This window comes from Pseudonaja textilis, chromosome 3 (assembly GCF_049901715.1).
Source record: "Pseudonaja textilis isolate UNSWEBS1 chromosome 3, rPseTex1.2, whole genome shotgun sequence".
NCBI lineage: Eukaryota > Metazoa > Chordata > Lepidosauria > Squamata > Elapidae > Pseudonaja > Pseudonaja textilis.
This window is the reverse complement of record NC_141992.1, coordinates 171632573-171652623: the sequence shown is the minus strand read 5'-3', so window position 1 is coordinate 171652623 and position 20051 is coordinate 171632573. Positions and strand designations below refer to the sequence as shown.

Sequence of the window (20051 nt, the reverse complement as noted above, 5' to 3'; positions counted from 1 at the left end):
TGGTATTTATGATCCACGAACTATTGATGTTTTTCCAATAGTAAAACAGGCTTTGCAACATCACTGTGTAATTCACGGATAACTAAGCTGGTGTGACCTAGTTATGCATTCCATTCTGCTTAATTAATGGCTTCCCGCTACAAATTAGAATTGCTTCCTTACACCCCTACTTTGGGAATATCAAGTTCATTTGAAAGGTAGATCCAATGCTGAATTTTCTCTTCAAGTTGAGAGCTCTTCCTCCTCATTCAGAGAAGGAAAAGGGAACCGTGCTGTATCTCTTAGATGCTACTGGGACTTGAGCAGTATAAGGTTTGAATAAATGAATGTATAATAAATATTCAAGGAGCTATAGAATTCAAAAGCAATATTTTGTTTTAACGTATTATATGAATAGTGTACATTTATAAAATTAAGAAAATTAAATATCGTAGAGTGGCAGCTACATGTCTCTTCATTTCAACTTGCCATTAGAGTAAGGGGAAAGGTGTTGATTATGAATGGGTTAGTTAGAGAAGCAAAACTTCTACAGTTCCACTGAAACTTGTGAGAGTCTGGAAACTTTTCAAGGACGTATCAACCGTGTGAAGAAAAAGGTAGATGATTCCCATAACACAGAGAACTTGTTTACACGGTCTACATGGAAGCCTGCGGGCTGGGCTAGGAACTTCATTGTTTAATACTGTGAACTGCTGCCTGAGAAATTCAGTTAGTTTTACTTCACCATTACCATGCTATGTATTCAATAAACAGTAAGCTTTTCAGAAGAGAAATGATCCTGGATTTTTATTTGGATACTCAAACTCGATACTGACAAATATTTTTATACTGCAGTAAAGTATACTGAGTTACATAAGTTCAATTATAATTTTTATCTGTATTGCAGTTTAGGAACCAAAAATAACTTTATTGATTTAAGAATACAGCTAAAATACAATGTTTTTATTTAAATTATGACATTATTTTTAAATATTGCCTTCATTCTTTTCTTTACACATAATAGCGTTGCATTTAGATTCATTAACATCTATGATTAGAAAAATAAAATCATACTAACATTAAGTTATAGTTCAGATTCCTGATTAAAATGCAAAACAATATATACTATTTAAAAGCTAAGACATTTATTTATTCTTCAGTCCTAATAGCTGCATTTCAGTGACTAGGTTGAGTCAAAATATCCTAAATCAGATGAAGAATTTCTACTTCAGAGTGCATTCATGTGCTTCCATTAATGATTCAAGTTATTTAGTGCATGTAAGATTTTATTCTATACAGTTATGTTCTGTAAGAAATGGCTTCATTTTTGTGGCTTATTATCCACCCCCTTAGCAATCTGCAAAAGATGATGTCATGTTGCAGTGCCAACATGAACATCACAGCAATTCTTATCAAGTATCAGATCCTGCAAATACACACCCACACTGCTACAACTATGCTTTTCCTTTTTACTGGTGGCCTTTTCCTTTTCACTATAAACAAAGATGAGACGAAAAAAAGAACAATGCGAAAAGAGAGGGGGAGGAATGAGGCAAGTGCATCATGTATCGCATTTCGATTTGTGCTCAGCAGGAAGAACTAATAGCAGTAACTTATTGGAATGAGGCTCTAACTTCTCTGCTCTTCAGAGGCTGACAAGGGCGCCAGTTGTCAACCATGCTGCATTGAGGTTCATTTTCCTTATTGAAGCAAAGGCAGCGGATTTTGGCAATCTGGAGGAAAGAAACGATATTAGTATTCGTCTACCTCAAGCAGAATTCTTAAGGTTGTGTCGTAACACTTATTAGGAACACAATTTTTCCTATGTGTATGTTGGCACAAATAAAAAATAGCAAATAGTCTCCCATCCTACCTTCCCAGTCTGGCATTGGCTTAAATTGTTTTGGGCTAGTGAAGAAGTTGAAATGCAACATGTCATGAATGTTCTAGATCAGGGGTGTCAAACTCAAGGTCTGGAGGCTGGATCTGGGCCATGGGGTACTTAGATCTGGACCATGGGCCCACCCTAGAAATAACAAAGGACTGGCCCTCTGCCAGTGAAAACAGAGCTCAAGAGGACTGCATGTGGCCCTCCCAAGTTCCATTTTTGGCTGTGATGGCCTCCTGCTGCCCTCTGCCATTAAAAATGGAGCTTGGGGGGAACACGGCACCCTTGAGCTCCATTTTCACTGAAAGAGAGTGGCAGGAGGCCTTCGCAGCTGAAAATGGAGCTCGGGAGCTGTTTTCACTGGCACAGCACATAGGCCACCACAGATGTCCCCGACTCAAGTGAGGTCAAGCTGGCCAACCCACAATGGCCATGCCCACCCTAGACCATGAGGTCAAAAACAACCCTGATGCAGCCCTCAATGAAATCAAGTTTGACATTCCTGTTCTAGATTGAGGAAATCTGGAGCGTAAATTAATGGGTTGGGCCTCAGTGGTTCAATCTGATATAAGACAGATATGTGGGTTTAAATTATAGAAAAATGTACTTAAAAATATCATGGATTCCTATGTTCTTTACATATAACATAACAGCTCTTTCATGTGCATGTGCCTGAATTATACAGACCAATAAATGATAAAGGGAAGAGGACAATTTATGTCTAATTTTAATTTGCCAAAGCATAGATGTGTACATGAATGTTATTCTGCACATTCACCAATATCAAAGTACTCACACGTGACATGGTTGACACATACACAATGAATTGAACTATGCTGGTCAACACAACCTTCATATAATTTAACTGACTAGAGGTATTGTGTCTCCGGACTGCCCCAACTGAATGAAAACAGCTTATACTAGCAAACTAGAATGCTTCTTCATATGAAAGCTTATGCCTTTTAATAAAAGGCTCCTGAGTTTTCCCCTCATCATAGACTAACATGACTCTTTTCCCAAAATATCCAAAGGACTGGTAGAAACAGTAAGCAAGACCAGTTGCAGTTTCTGAGTCTACAAGGAAGAATCATGTAAACTGTTTTGGAGTAGTCTCCTTCTCTTCACTGCCATAAGGGTGTTCTGTTCCCAAAAAAGTCCACAACTGATGTATTAGTCAAAGCTGAGCAAAGGTTCTGATCACAATCTTCAGCTGCTGCTCAATCAGTATCCCGACCTGCCCTTCCGGGGAATTAAGTACAGGTAGTCCTTGACTTATAACAGTTCATTTAGTGATCATTTAAAGTTACAACAGCACTGAGAAAAGTTACTTAGGACTATTTTTCACAGTTACAACCTTAGTAACATCCTCATAATCATGTGATGAAAATTCAGATGCTTGGCAACTGATTCATACTTATGACCACTGCTGCGTCCCACGGGCATGTGAGCACCTTTTGCAACCTTTTGATAAGCCAGGTCAATGGGAAAGCCAGATTCATTTAAGAACTGGTTTACTAACTTATCAACTGCAGTGGTTCACTTAACAACTGTAGCAAAAAAGGCCTAAAACGGGGGAAATGCACTTAACAAGTCTGCATTTTTTTGTAACCTTGACACATTTCCGCAATTAAAAAACTTTAATATCCATGCCATCATGCAAAATCACAGAGCCAACTACATCTGAAGGCACTTCTAACATAAATACACAAGATTGAAAGCCTCCATAGCCATACACTCTGCATGTGTATGTGTTGTGTGTATGTCCATATCCACATGGGGTAGGAGCGAAAGCAGCTTCATGTTGCTATGTCTACCACTGTGAAATTCAATCAGAAAAGTCATTTGCCCATGCTCTCTAATTAGATATTAGAGGGGAAATTAGTAGCTCCTAGTGACAAAAGATGGGGAGTGCAATGTTTGAAGCAAATGCATTTACCTGTTCTTTGCTCACAGATACAGGCTCCTTCAGAACAATCCAGATGACACATTCAAACAATGGTGGTGTTGTCAATGATCCTGGGTAAGTCCAATAATCACGAGAGGCAGGAAGAAGACCAGTGGGATCAAAGCTGGTAAAGTTAGCCTCTTTCTCCTAGAAGACAGAAGTTTGATAAAATAACCTAGTAAAGTGTTTCTAAACCTTGGCAACTTATGATGTATAGATTTCAACTCAATTCCATCATAAAATGTATGCTAAGATATTTTTTTTGAAAATATGGTTTAATGCAACCATAGTGACAAAGAGTAGTATATGCTGTTTCACCTCCTCTCTGAGGGATACCAAGTAAACAAAACCTTTTAATACATGTAGGTAGAAATGGAAACATTTCTGCTATGATTAAATATAGCATTTTTCAACAAGATATAGTTAAGCAACTATTGCCACTTAAAATACAGATTGAAAGCAATTTTATTTCAACTGCTGCCCCTATACTAATGTTTTTTCAAAAAATAATAAAATTCACAGCTAGATATTTCTGGTTACCAAGAAAAAGAAGCACTTACTTTGTATTTAATGGAATCTAATGCATCAACAACTTTCTGTAGTCCAGGACAGGGACTTCCTACCTGTGAAATAAAAGGATAAAGAGAAACTTGAGTTATGCCTTGTGCCTATGTGCATGTGTTCAAAAATGAAATCAATACTCAGCTTCCAAAACAACATTGACTCAGTTTATCCTCGATTATTTATCACAATAAGAGTTCTCCACTCCTCTACTCGTTGCAGAATACTTTATGCCACCAGACTCGAAATTCTAGACCTAGAAAACCTAAAACTACGCCGCCTTCCGTCCGATCTAAGTATAGTATATAAAATCATACATTGCAATGTCCTACCTGCAAATGAATACTTCAGCTTCAATCATAACAATACAAGAGCACACAATAGATACAAACTCAAGGTTAACCGCACCAAACTTGATTGCAGAAAATACGACTTCAGCAACAGAGTGGTCAATGTTTGGAATACTCTACCTGATTCTGTGGTTTCTTCCCCAAACCAAAACCTTTAACCTTAGACTGTCTACTATTGACCTCACCCACTTCCTAAGAGGCCTGTAGGGGGCGTGCATAAGCGCACCAACGCGCCTACTGTCCCTGTCCTATTGTTTCTTTTATTTTTCTTATATGTACCCATTTCATGTATTCATAAGTATGTTTTACTTATACCTATTATCTTGTAAGCAACTGACAAATAAATAAAATAAATAAATAAATAAATAAATATTACCACTTTTCTGAAATACATTTGGAAAAGCAAATTTGCCAACTACAATGGAATGTAACTCTGCATAGTTCAAATACTGTATATGTAATTTTTATTGCTTATTATTTTACACAGATGAACCATTTAAATTCAACTCTTCTGATATATTTAAAAGGAAAAATAAAAAAATCTGTTAGATGTACCAAATCCATATGATTGTTACATTAGGTACATGTGCATGTGAATTTTGCATTTGTACCTCATATTTGATTACAATATGTTGCAAGAATCTGTTAAATATGGCTAAGACTAGGTCTTCATGATTTTTAGGTAAGAGGTTTTATTGGCAAGTATCTGTTTTTCTGCAATGTGTTTGTTCACTCACATGTCATAAAGGCTTATTTTCTCTGCAAACCCCGTAGCTTGTTTGGAATCATGTTGCATATAAATTAAGTCAATTTCTGATAATCCTATAGCAGACCAGAAAATGTGCCCACCTGACTTTTAGACTCTTTTCAAACTTAAGATTCTTTTTTAAAAAATTAACTGACCTCTTCAGTTTTCAGTAGAAATTACTATAAAGGGAATAATGTTATCATTGAAATATCTGGAATGACTGTAGGCAATTAATTCACTTCTGAGTAAAGGGCAAAGTCACCTTTCTTGATAAATATTCTGAAAATACAAAAATTAGAAAGAAATAGAAAGATATTAACCTTCAAAAACACTCCCACAACTGCCAGGCCATCAGGATACTTCACAGCTTCATCAAAAGTTCCATATTTTGTATTCCAATGCACTAAGTGGAGCTGGAATCAAGAAAAATACAGAAGACAGAAAACATCCATTAACAGTCTTTCGTTTAAACAGAGGAATTCAATAAATTATATATTAATCTTTAGTCTGAAAGTCTTTTGATTTCAGAGACGTTAAAAGAAAGAACAGGCTTGTTAGTTCCTTTTCCCATGCAATAAAATATTCAAATATAGCTATATTTCTCACACTGTCTTCTCATGTCATTCAGACCATTACTAATATGTAAGCAGATTGCCAATCCTTTTATTCAGACATTACTGTGAAAGTAAGAGCTATACTTTATATAAATTTGAGAAGGATCAGGTAGATTGAAAAAAGAAATGTCAACAGCTGTGAAAAACAGTGCGAAATGCAGTAGTAAGAATGGTCTCTGAAAGCCTTTACTACTCACTGGTTTTCTACCATGTCCATTGGGGGCTAATTTCCTTCTGGACTCAATTCAAACTGATAGTTACTGCATTCAGTGTTATACTGTACTGTTTTCTACCTGTTGGCCTTCTAGGTGTTACTCTACGTTGGGATCTCAACCTAACTATGAGTACCAAACAGGAGACTCTTAGACTCTTTAGGTCAGACAGCAGAAGGCTGACCTAAACAGTCTAAGCCAGGGCATTTCTCTTAGAAATGGTAATGTATCCATTGCATTTATCATCAAAGTAACAGCTCTGTATTATTTTTTTGAGTAGTGTCTGGTAGGCCTGTAGAATAAGTACATCCTAGACTGTAAAAATGAATGTAGAACAACTATGTTAACTAGATCAAATATAGGCAACTTTATGAGGATCAGAAATGACAACTTGTTGCATCATCTAGAACAGGGGTGTCAAATTCACATTGTCACGGTGGCATCATGTGATGTTCCCCTTCGATGCACCTGGCCTGCAGGCCGGGAGTTTGACAGCTCTGATCTAGAGTGTTACCAGTGACATTGGTGAAATGATGGTGACATCATAAGAAAAGGAACAAATTATTGGGGGAACTGGTTTTTTTAAGTGCTTTTAAAAATCGTTCAAAACTTTCCAAATGGTCCAAAATTGTGCTACAAAATTTGACAGGAAAATGGCTGAATTTTGACAGTGCAAGTTTTTATTCTTGAAAAATAAATCTATTTTTAATAAACATGGTCAAAATAATGTTGCGTTACTAATGATTGCTCATTTTGCCACCAAATTTTAGCAGCAAAAATTTGGGCACATTTTAATGAAGGCCACATTTTAATGAAGGCCTAGATTTTCTCAGTTACTTTCTGAAAAGCCTTTCTTTTTATTTATTTCACTTTAATCCTAATAAAAATTCACAATTTACGGGTTGTTTTAATTTGGATTTCTTCAGAGAAAGTTGGACTTGATAAAATGTTCCTTCCAACTGTACAATTCTAAAATTCCAAAAACAGAAAATATTTTTAGCTTTCAATACTAATGCATTTTATTTTATTGGATTTGATTGACGCAATTCTTTATTCTATTACTAACTTTGTTAGCAAAAATATGGCCCCTATAAGTATCATACATAAATTTGGAAAGACCCCTACTCGAAAATGTATGAACTGGCCTGTAATCATACAATATACTTATATATTTAATATCCAATTCTTATATATTTCAGTATATTTTTTCAATAGTAAATACATAAACATATAAAACACAAAAATAAATACTTAGAAAATAATGAAGGTCTCACCTCGGCATCATATTTCACCCCATCAACAGTATGTTCAGAACCCTGGCCTTCACAGGACCCCCAATGAATATGGAACTGCTTTAATTTGTAAATTCCTGAAACTGGGCCACCTTTCAGCACTGAAATAAAAAAATAGCTGTTGTAGACTTCATCCATAAACTAGTCCCTGACTAAAAGAGAGCTTGTGACTTATAACAAAAAGTCTGAATTGCTTTCTTATATTGAGTCATTTTTGTTGGATATAGTTTCACCAATGTTTTTGCCAGGTTAAACGACGTGATACGAACAAAGTATGAAAATTATGAAGACACAATAATTTGCCCCATAGCAAATTTCCCACTGTCTTTAAAATAGCACAATGATAAAGTATGATCTTGCTGTGATAAATTGAATTTCTCCGGCATATCAGTTGAGGAGGCATTTTAAAATCTGATAAAAATCTCTTAGAGATCATAATCTGCATATGCAAAACACATTCTGTGATCCTGAATCTTAATATGAGCTAATTTCATAGGAACATCTGCATGCTAAGAAAGCAATTACATTATTGACATTTGACAAGTCTAATTCTCAGCTGGCCCTGCATAACTACAAGATTTAGAGCATTTCGGGCTTTCAAAAACATAATTTTCCCTCAATTGGCTACTAGTAATAGAACTTGAATTGCTACCTGTGTTCTTCAATCATGGAATAAGAAAAGAGACAGAAATCCACAAAAATACAAGCCAAGATATTTCTGTAGAACACAGTTCACCTATAGTTTCTCACAAACTAGGGCAGATGGCCTGGATATATATGTGGTGGTGCAAAAAAAATATTATACAGCAGTAGAAATTTTCCCCAAATATTTCATGTTTAAAAATTCTGTATTATGGCTGATCTGAGTTAAACTAGTAAGGATTATAAAGGATTAGGCTGTTTTGTCATTCACTTACCCACAGGCCATTATTGAGTTCAATCGGGGTGAATTCTAATCATTATCTAACAGCCTACCGACAGGGCAAATTGTCATTTTGAGACACGAGCTTTTTTTTTTAATGTTATCTCTCATAAGCATACTTTCTATATTTGGCAATATTTGGTTCTGAATTAGCACAAGCAAAAACTTACATGGCAGGATGATTATCTTAATTTCCTAGTTTAGAACCTCTAGAACCAGTCAGGCAAAACTGTTCACATGTTTGAAAATGTACTTTTAATAATTTCTCCTGATAAACAGCAGCTGGTTATCTAAGAGAAGTCAGCAGGAGACTGATAGTAGCACAAGGTTTAATTTTAAGAGATAATTTGGGGGGAAAACCTTCCCTAAATGGTATTTATAGATATTACTTACTGGCTGTTTGTCAACAATTACCCTAAATGTACCTTGGGGAAGTTCTATTTAAAGATACAAAAATACCCATATCTCAAGTCCTCATATGACATAGGAGACCTAGGCTAATAGAACTATCTCCTAGAATGATATTGCTTGCAGGTAGAAACTTATAAATTATTATTTGACTGCTTGAGTATGTGTTAAAAAGTCATACTGAATCACAGTTTTTGATTGCCTGCATAAAAAAGGATATCCGTCATATAAGTAAGCTATGATAGTATTCATACAACATACTTAAACTGTTTACTGATTAGTTGGCCACTGATTGGGTGTCTTTAGTTATTATTAATGATCCCCTCTTTCAATGCAGCCTGTTTCACATATTTGTTAGTAGGAAGATCAAATGAGGGGACATCCCATCAATGCTGCCTAATTAATGTAATAAAGTGATATAATTCCTATACAAGTATATAAACAGATCCCTGCTGGATCAGACCCCTGGTCCATCTAGTCCAGCAGTCTATTCACACAGGAACCAACTAACTGTACAGGGAAGCCCTTTAATCAATGGCCTTCAGAGCAGTGGTGAGATTCAATTTTTTTTACTACTGGTTCTGTGGGCGGGGCTTGGCGGTATGGCAGGGGAAGGATACTGTAAAATTTCCAGTCAGAGGTGGTATTTGCTGGTTCTCCAAACTACTCAAAATTTCCGCTACTGGTTCTCCAGAACTGGTCAGAACCTGCTGAATACCACCTCTGCTTCAGAGGCAGCCATATTGCCATTAGGGCCAGTAGCCATGGAGTTTCACAACTGTCATATAAAATCTTAGAAATTAGATGAAAGTCATGGAGCTCAATGGCTGTTTAAGAATAGAGAGAAGATTGTCAAACAGACTTACGTTGTATGGTGTGGGAAGCTAGACTTGTCCTATTTGATACATTTAATCATTCTCCCAAGCCTAAATATTCTTTCTCATGAGTAAGTTATATCGATTTCTGTGGATGTAGTTTATAAAATATCGAAATATATCTAAACTAAAATATTGTACTATTTGATGTTTGAAAACAATTACACATGGAAAAGAAATTATTACTACTACTATTACATTTAGGATAAAAATCGATACAATTCAAACAATGAATTTATGTTATTTTCGCCCAACAAAAACTATGATGAAGAAATTGAAGAAAAATGTCTGGGGCAAGGATTGCCTTGTCCTTGAGTGAACAAGGTTGGGTCTTCTTCTTCTGGACAATTATGTCTTAATAGCCATAAAACTCTATAGATACCCTATGCCTATGTTACTTATGGCATGAAGAGAACTTCCAAAATCATGCTGAAAAGGGGTCTTATAAAGGAGTAGGCTCTCCTTGGTGGATAGCCACTGACTATATCAGAAAGTTCAGCCTGGGTGAGGTTTAGCTGTTAAGTGTGGTTCTATAGGATATTTTGGGAGTAGTTTTATAAGGGAGTTGCATGAGTAATCCCTCCAAAACATCTGTTTTATCAAAGTTTACAACTGCCAAAGTAAAAGAGGTATCTTTAGTAAGTTATTTTTTTCTGCATCCTTGTATGGTTCAGCTATGCACTGAATTGCTAATAAAAATATACTATAAAAACATTTTTCATAAAGTATTATGTAGAGAGTAATTTATCTAGAGCAATACAAGTTCAAATCAATTAGATAATTAAGTACTAATTAGACCTTAATGACCTACTTGTATAAGACTAAAGTGATAACAACAGCCATATGTGAACTTTTGATCTTTTCCAGTACTTATGTGCGTGTGCATAATTGAAAAGCTTAATTTTATTGACTATCTACAATGGATTACTATTCATATGTACAAATAAACTCGTTTTATCATAACCTCAAGAAAGCAGAATTCACACTGTGTGATCATAGGAACAAATATAGACCAGCCATCAAACAACATAGAAGAATATAGTACAATTTGGGACACAAAGCTGATTCTAACAATGCTTGGATTTTAAAAATTACTCAGATGAATAGCAATAGCACTTAGATTCATATACCGCTTCACAGTGGTTTACAGCCCTCTTTCAGCGGTTTACAGAGTCAGCATATTGCCCCCAACAATCTGGGTCCTCATTTTACCAACCTCAGAAGGATAGAAGAATGAATCAACCTTGAATTGGTGAGAATCGAACAGCTGAACTGCCGGTAGCCGGCAGTCAGCAAAAGTAGTCTGCAGTACTGCATTCTAACCACTGCGCCACCACGGCAGTATGGTATAGTACGTATAGAATTACAGAATGGTATAGCATACAACTACAAACTTCCATAAAATTTAAATTTTCTTTCCCTGAAAATAAAAGTAGAAGTAGGGGCTAGCTATGTTGGTTGAGAATTCTATGAATTTAAATCCAACATAAACTGAATGGCACCAGGTTGGTTAAGTTGCTTGGGCAATGCAGGGGTTATTTGTCTTGGCACTTTGGACAAAGCCAAGCATCAGGAAAAAAAATGCCACCTTGCAGTTTCAAGGCAGAGCCAGTCCTGCTCTGGCTTCTGCAAGTGCACAAAATAGTATGTTCACAAACTAAAGGACCAGAGAAGCAACCAAAGGAAAGAGATTTATATGCTCTGATCCATTCTATACAATGTTGCAATACTATAAGGCTCTGTTCCAGTGGATCTGAATCTGGATTTTGAGGATATGCTCTACAAATTTTTTAATCAAATCAGCCCATCAAAACTTTGAACAATCCTCAAAGATTGTAATGATGATTTAAAAAATCCTTTAATTGATCTATTGGCAATAAACAATGAGAGAAATTTATATGCTATGTATTTTAATAAACTATATAAGTTATTTATAAAAATAATAAAGTCAGGACAGAAATAAATACAAAATATTAACATTATGTAGATACCATGCTTAAGCACTGTAATATAACACATATTGCAAAGGACTCTTTAATTTCGGATGCAGTTTATTATCCTGCCTGGTAAAATAGCAACTACCAGATATATTTAAAGAGACCACAGCAAAGTTGGGGAGGGGAGAAATTGAAGAAGCCTTAAACATTATTCAAATGTTACCTTGCACACACATTTTGCAAAAACAGCAGATCAATCAAAATACTGGCAAAATTAACCCCAGGAAGACAGTGAATATTATCAGCATTCTGTAAGGTGACTGTTTAATTAATGAATAATCTATATCTTTTATTTTTACCATTTGAGGATTTGCAATGCTTCTGATACGATAAAGAGATTGCTGGATTTATAAAAGGACTTTAAAGGACCCTGTGCCAAGACCTGCCTATCATCAGGCTAATTGTAAAAGAATTACAAGGTGAACATTTGTGATAAAACAGCACAGATAAACATTTCTAAATTTCATTATATTATCCTTCAATAGTTTCTTGATTCCTACAACAATTATAAACTTTGGTAGTTAGGATAAAAATGTAAATATTATCAACATATGTTCTAGTATAAATAATAGAACAGTCACAGAATGTTCTCTTGTCTTTCAAAGTAATGCATTACAGTCTTAAATTTGTAATGCTGTATGTAGCATCTTGATGTTTCAAGAAGAAAATGGATTTTAAACCAGTCATTTTGAGAACAGAACAGTCTAATTCCAATATATGTGGGATCTATGGACAAGATATGGGAGACTGGAAAAATATTGATATACTTATTTACTTCTCCTTCCTATATTTATACTTTAAAAAAAATTCTGCAGAAAAGAGAAAGTGGGCCATGAGACAGGATTGACTATATGTGAAAGCTTTAAAAATATTTAAAACTATTTTTGTCGCATTGTTACTCCTCTCCAGCTAGTTTACCCTAGTCTCAAATGGAAGGATAACAACAGAGATCTCTCTGTCTTCTTTAGAATACTGAATTTCTGGATTTTCAGCAGTTTTCTGCCTATCACTGGCCCTATTGCCTTTCTCCACCCAAAGAGAGGGAGACTTAAGGACATGGAAATAACTAGAAGGGAAGGAACAGTTATAAAATTATGCCACAGACATGCTGTAGATTATCTGGTATATTTCCTAATACAAAACATTATAATTCTTGCAGAAATATGAGCCTCATCTCTGTTTTTTAAGGATTAGCTGACTTCCTCTCTTTCCAGCAGAACTGTGAACAAAAATCTCAAATTCCTGCCTATTCCTCAAGTATTATACTTACACTTACATTTCCACTGCTACCTTTTCCTCCCTCTCTGTTTTTCGAATCCAAAACAACCAAAGTAAAAAGTGTATCTTTCTTAATAATTGCAAATTTTACAACCAGAAAATATGTAAATATATACATTTTATACTGTTGACTATTCATGCATGCAAACCCACAAGAGGCTGAAATAACAAAAAAGGATGCAAAAAATCCAAGAAGAAACATAAAATGGCCCTCCTTACTATTTATGTTTTGCTTGTAGTTTTCTTGTCATATTTCAGACACTGAATTTCATTAAAGGGTCTGAATGCAAGATAGTTGACTTCTTCTGTCTGCAGTAACCACAGACGGACCAGGTATAATTGTGGGTGAGAACTTAAAACCTATTCCAGTCAGAAAAGACTTTCTGCACTGAGGCCTGTATTTAGGGGTATTTTTCTTTTTATTACAGGGAATGCTAAGAATAAAATGGATTGTACACACTTTGGCTACATTGCACAGCCTATTTTCTTCCAGAGCAGTTCATTTAAATACTAAAAGAAGCAAGCTTTGGACTGTAGCTGCTGCATGGCTATTTTCAATACTGCTTGGAAAGCTTACAAATCCAAGCTGTTCCAGGTCCTTTGAAGGTGTCTCCTCAATGAGGCTGCCAACATGGGGAGAAAATACAGAACATTTGCTTAAGCAAATCAAACCAGGTAGCGCTGAGAGACAAAGCAGCCCATTTGTTTTTAGCGTCATCCTGTCTCAGATTAGAACACTCATTCATGGATACTGAAAGGGGAAAAAGATTGCATTGGCAAATCAGGATATTAAAAGGCAAACATTCCAACTCTTGTTCCTAAGATCAGCTTTGCACAGCCAGCAATTGCAGAATCACCATAAAGAACAGAGAACTTACAAAATTCTAAAAAGAGGGAGCTAATTTAGAATTATTGTGAACAGAACATCCTCCAGCAAAGGATGACTAACTGAAACATATGGAAATGTGTGGGAAATGTCATGTTTTTTTAAAAAATCAAAGAAAATTAAATGGAGAGATTGGAATCTAATGGCAATTGGAATCACTTATCTTGGGATAATTGTGACATATATATTCCTGAATAATGGATGATCCTTGTCATAAAATGAGCTTCCAGTTAATGTTGATTCAAAAAGGCATTATGCTTATGACATATTTCATATATCAACATTGATTAAAACTCTCCCAAAACAGTACACAAGTCTGTTGAGTTTTAGTGTTAGTTCCACTGATCTGGAAACTATCAAATGAATATTTTATTTTCCCCTTTTATGCCCCTCCCTCTTTTTTTAAATCCAACCCCCCAACTATACTTATTATCTATCTTTTTTTTTTCCCACATAAAAAATAAAGGAATGTTACAGTACAAAACATCCCAAGTTTCATAAATGGTTTTTGTTCACACAGATATTACCAGACAATTTCTAGATTACTTGGAAAACAATATATACCCATAGAACTCAGGCTGAATATAAGAAAGTCAACACATATGATGAAATACAGGTAGTCCTCAACTTACAACCACAATTTATTGTTAAATGAGGCATTAGTTATGTGAATTTCCCCCCATTTTACGACCTTTCTTGCAAAAGCTGTTAAGTGAATCATTAAGTTAGTAACTCCATTTTGGCTTCCCCATTGACTTTGCTTGTCAAAAGGTCACATAAGATGATCACATTACCCCAGGACACTGCAACCGTCATAAATACGAACCAGTTGCCAAGCATCCAAATTTTGACCATGGGAATGCTGCAACGGTTGTAAGTGTGAAAAATGTTTGTCAATGCTACTTTGTAACTCTGAACAGTCACTAAACGAATATTTGTAAGTCAAAGACTAGCTGTATAAGCAGATGTAATTTATTTGGTTATTTTATCTTACCTTTTAAAAAATAAATAACTCAAGCTGGCAAACATATCTAATGCTCCTTCCTCCTCCTATTTTCCTCACAACTCCTCTTGGGCTGAGAGAGAGAGTCACAGGCCCAAAGTCACCCAGCTGTTTTTGACATTTAAGCTAGGACCAGAATTTATGGTCACCTGGTTTCTATCCTGGAACCTTACCACTAAACTAAATTGGTTCTGTATGCTTTGGGTATGAAGCTGAAAAGATACTTTGGGGCATGCTATAATTCTCCACAGCTGTTTAAATACAATGCATAGAATAGTAACCTATATAATTAGAAACTATGTTAATATGAGTGAATACAGATACCAGAACGCTGTAAGGAGTGGAAATGTGGTGTTATGGTGGAAATATGATTAACAAAAATTTACATTAAAAAAAATACAATGCATCCTTTTCTGGATTTGCACAATAATTGCATAATCCCAGAAATTCCCAGGGATGTTTGAGTCAGAGGCAGTAATAGCACATCCAAGCCCACTCTAAAGCCCTTTCTTGTCAGTGCCTCCTTAGCTCAAATGTATATTTTATTGGGACCACACGTTATCAGTGTGAAACCAAGAAAACAGGCAGCTTCTTTAAGGAAGTACATGTGGCCATACTTCTCTCCCAAACCATCTTTTTGACTTCAGACCCACTGCATGGCATAACCATATATGTAAAATATCTCTCTTGTTGGACTATAAAAATCCAATATTTCGGATATGTTTGCAAACACTGTGCAAATGTATCTGGGAAAGAAGTCTCTGATGGATTATCTTTGGAATCAATATAGGATTGCAATGTTACACTGGTATTTGATCTCCAGGTGGCAAGGACAATAGGTTACAGGCTGGGCTAATAACTCCCAATGCCCCTTTCATCACTATTCACAGTGGCTAATAGAAGTTATAGACCAACATATCCAGAAAGTATTAAATGGGGAAAAGAATAGTTGTCTCTCTAGACTGCTTCTCTAGTGGTAACTTCTTGAACTTTTTAATAGTACTGTACTTGAATCATCACTGGAGTGATATATAGCCTGCCCCCATTGCTGTTCTATTAACACAAGATGATTCACTGGTTTTAGAAGGCTTATTGCTATTGGGAAAAAAAATCATCCATAAAAGTTGTCTTTATCATTTTCTGGTTATATGCAACTCTGGTTAAAATAAAGGAAACAAAAATATCCCTCTGCCATACATCAATTAAGTTCTCTGTAGTCCAGGGGTCGCCAAATTTTTGGACCTCAGGAACCACCAAACTCATAATTTTAAATCCCGTGGACCACTAATATCAGTCATATTATTTGACTGATGGTGGCTGGCTGACATTGGTGGGAAAGTCGGTCCCATATTCCAAAGCTGCAGTAGTCACAAGACTGGCCCTTGGGTCATCCCAGAACAGCTGCTCCTCCACCCGAGTGCACCAGCCTGCCATGGACTGGAGGAGCTGCTGTTCTGGGATGACCAAAGGGCCAGTCTTGTGACTACTGCAGCTTTGGAATATGGGACCGACTTTCCCACCAAAGTCAGCAAGCCACCCCGGGGCGGATTTCCCTCCCCCGCTGTTGGTCTTACTTTCTAGTTCCAGCTCGCATGGCTCTACTCAAGGTAAGGTTTGCGCTTGGCTGAAGGGTGGGGGCCACGTGGGCCATGTGTTCCCGCGCAGCCTGGATTAATTGCTTTGGAGGACTACTTTGGGGGGGGAAATTTCTCTGCCAAAATTTTCTTGCAGCCCACCAGTGGTCCCTGGCCCATTGGTTGGCAACCGCTGCTCTACTCAGCCCTTCCCTCCCCCTTTGCGGCTGCTTCCATCTCTCCCACAAAGCTTTAAGCCTAAGAAAACTGATCAATTACTAACCACATGTGTCTCCAGAATCATCAAAGACCACATTGAAGGAGTGCCCATTGTTGACTATCTTCCTTGCTGCAGATGCATCATATGTGATGTTCAAGCTCTTCAGTGCAGGGTCAAACTTGGCAGATTTATGTTGGATCGCAATGGGTGACTGTCGTTCTCCATTGGCAACAGGGAAGTTCTTATGCCAAAAAGCAGGTCCTAAAACAGAGAAAGAAAAGTACAAGAATGAAACCTCCACAGCATGAAATAGCAGCACAAAAGGAAAACAAAGAGGGTGAAAGGCTTAATGTCTTAAGGCAGTTGAAAATTAGGAAGATAGCAATAACACTTAGACTTATGTACTGCTTCACAGTGCTTTTACAGCCCTCTCTAGGTGGTTTACAGAATCAGCATATTGTCCCCAACAATATGGGTCCTGAATAAAGATAAAAGGTCAGGAAGAAAAAGTTAAAAGATTAAAGCACCTTTTATGACTATTTTTTTTAATTAAAAGGCATAAGCTTCAATACACTTCATCAGTCTAGCTGTAGAGAGATGACCTTGGAGAAGTCTAGAAGTCTGTTAAGACAACAACAGGTGCATAGGCATGCATTAAGTCCAGGGAGGGGGGAAAATATGAGAAAAGACTCAGACTGGCTCCCTGAATTCTCTGGGTTAAAACAGGGAAATGGGGGTGGGGGGGAAACAGACTTTTACTATTACATCCAATATCAATAAAGTATAGTTCTAACTTTCTTCTGGAGCCAGTTACCTGATTTGGTCTACCTCACAGAGCTGACATTAGTCCCTCTATGCACCTGAGGAAGTGAGCTGAAGCTGAAGTGTGTCTTTTAATAAAATTTATTAGCTGCAAAAGATGCTACAGACTCCTGATTTTGCTGCTATTGACTCTTCTCCTAACATAAAGATACCTGTTTTCTAGTATGATTTGATTGCTTATTGTACCCTATAACTATCATTAAGTGTTGTACCTTATGATTCTTGACGAATGTATCTTTTCTTTTATGTATACTGAGAGTATTTGCACCAAGACAAATTCCTTGTGTGTCCAACCACACTTGGCCAATAAAAGTATTCTATTCTATTCTAAAAAGGTTTTAAACATTTTTGAAAGAATGAAGTTATTTTGGCCAAATAGAATTTGACGCTGAAATTATAGAAAAATCACATAGAGAAACAAATGGAAAATGTCGAGAAACCTAATGGGGGCAGGGAAGAGGTGGGGGGATGTGTTAAACTTAAATCTATTCTTGCACAGATGTAGCAAACTGGGGCACAGGGCCTGAGGGGTTTCTGAGATGAATGAAAGAGCATCACTCAGATTCCTCCACTAAGGTATTGTTGGGAATTAAAAGCTAAGGATGCTTATGATTTGAGCATTGGCAAACTGGAAGCCCACCTATCTTATTTAAATTGGTACATCAAGTTCAAGGAGATTCTAGGAATTTAACACATAGTAACCAAAATCCGAAGGTCACCCCTTCTTTGCAAAGCAAAACAGAGGATGGCACATCCTTCCATGATTTGGTTGTACAATGGATTTGGTTGTCCATTTCCCAGTGTATTACAGTTGCTTACCCAATTCTAGGCAAGCAAACTTGTTTCTCACTTTAGAGGAAATAAAGTTCCCACCTCAAACAATCACTGTGCTTGGAAATAGCAATGCCTTGGAATGTTAAACCCACATTCTAATGGAGTTCCTGAGGATACAACAAAATGCCCCTTCTGGGAATTTCAGTTACCTAGCAGAAACCGGATGAAGAGAGATTCATTTGCCTTACAAGTGTCACTGCAATTGCAACATAGTGTGTGTTCCAAAACTCTTCGTGAGTTCTGCTTGGAAGGAAGATACAGCAGGTGGAAGTTCAGGTGAGAACTCTCTATAGCAGCCTTTCCCAACCTGTTGCCTTTCAGGTATCCACAGCTCCCCATCATCCCTATCAGGCACAGCCCCTCCTGTAGCTGGGTCCATCTGAAGGTCAAATGGCTGGAGAAGGATGGCCTCCCAAGTGCCTCATCTATTGCACCTGATACCTTTGATGGGATCATTGTAGGATTACTTTCTTCTACTCAGAACTCTCCTACTTGGAAATCTTATTAGTTCCTATATTCATTCTCAGTGCAGCTCAAATGCTAAAAAGACCAAGCGCATCCCCCCCCCCTCCTCCATCTCCCACCACTCGCTCCATAATCCCACCGTTACTTCTCAGCAATCAGTTTGGAGCAGCAGGTAGTTTAGCTGGCGCGGGGCAAAAGCTCCGCTTCGCCCAGAGCCGCGTCTCTTTGAAGGTCAGGCTCCCTTTGAGCTCTGCCCGGGAGGTACTGCAAGCTCTGCCTGTCAGGTACTGCAAGCGGCAACGGGGTTAGCGCTCTCCTTTGGCTTAGCCCCAGCAACACGAGCCCCGAGCGCCTCGGGGATCGAGGGGGCCTCCGCCAGAGACCTGCCAATCGGAGATCGTGCCTGGACCGAGGATGACCCTCACCTTCCGCAGAGGAACTACTCACCGTTGTCTTTGCCGTAGCCCCAGGACATGGTGGTGATGGGTCCGCTGTGCCGGGTACTTCGCGCTCCGCCTGCTCTCCCTTGCCCGAGGGTGACAGACCCGGGGTTCTTTCTCAGGGGTTTTTATAGGTCCCGACCAACTCCATGACCCTCGCGGACCTCGCCGACGGGAGGGGGAGCGAAGGGGAGGAGAAGGGGGCGGCTCCCAGGCGAGCGCCACCGGCCGGGGGGGCGGGGAGAGCAGGACGGGCTGCAAAGTGGCTGTACGTGTGGCTGTGTCTTCTGCGCTTCCCGGAGCCGCTTTCGTGGCTGGGCTCCTGTTCCGTCACTGTCGTGGGAATCGCTGCCGCTGCGCCGCGTCAGTTCAAGCCGGAGCCTGGCACAGCCAAGCGCTGCCGCCTCGGGAGGGGCGCCGCGTAAAGAAGCTTCTTGGCTCCGGGCCGCCGAGAAGATGGAGCAGTTTCACTTCTCTCGGGCGGGCGGGCGGGCGCGCAGATGTGGCGCTGGGGGGGGTGGGGTGGGGGAGGTCGGTTGGCGGCAAGGAAGCTGTTGCTTTAAGTCCGGCTCTTCAGGGCCTTGGCGCCGGCTCTGGCCGCCAGCCCCACCGCGCAGTTCCCCATCCCACGCGCTGGAGTCTCCTTCCTCCGGGAGGCGGGAAAAAAAAATCAATCACTCGCGGGAGTGACCTTGAGACGACGTGCTTGCGCGCGGGCGAAGCAGAGCCGGCCCGGCG

General features: G+C 38.3%; 1 protein-coding gene across 1 annotated transcript; it reads right to left on the bottom strand.

The window, feature by feature from the left end:
• Positions 1-758: 758 nt before the first annotated feature.
• Positions 759-19840, bottom strand: LOC113439933 (carbonic anhydrase 2-like). Its single transcript, XM_026706018.2, has 7 exons — positions 19321-19840; positions 16816-17013; positions 7572-7690; positions 5792-5884; positions 4373-4435; positions 3804-3959; positions 759-1712 (listed from the first exon to the last, which is right to left on the bottom strand). The coding sequence occupies exons 1-7, from the start codon at positions 19346-19348 to the stop codon at positions 1593-1595; spliced, it is 777 nt and encodes a 258-aa protein (XP_026561803.2). The 5' UTR covers positions 19349-19840; the 3' UTR covers positions 759-1592.
• Between the last annotated feature and the right edge of the window lie 211 nt (positions 19841-20051).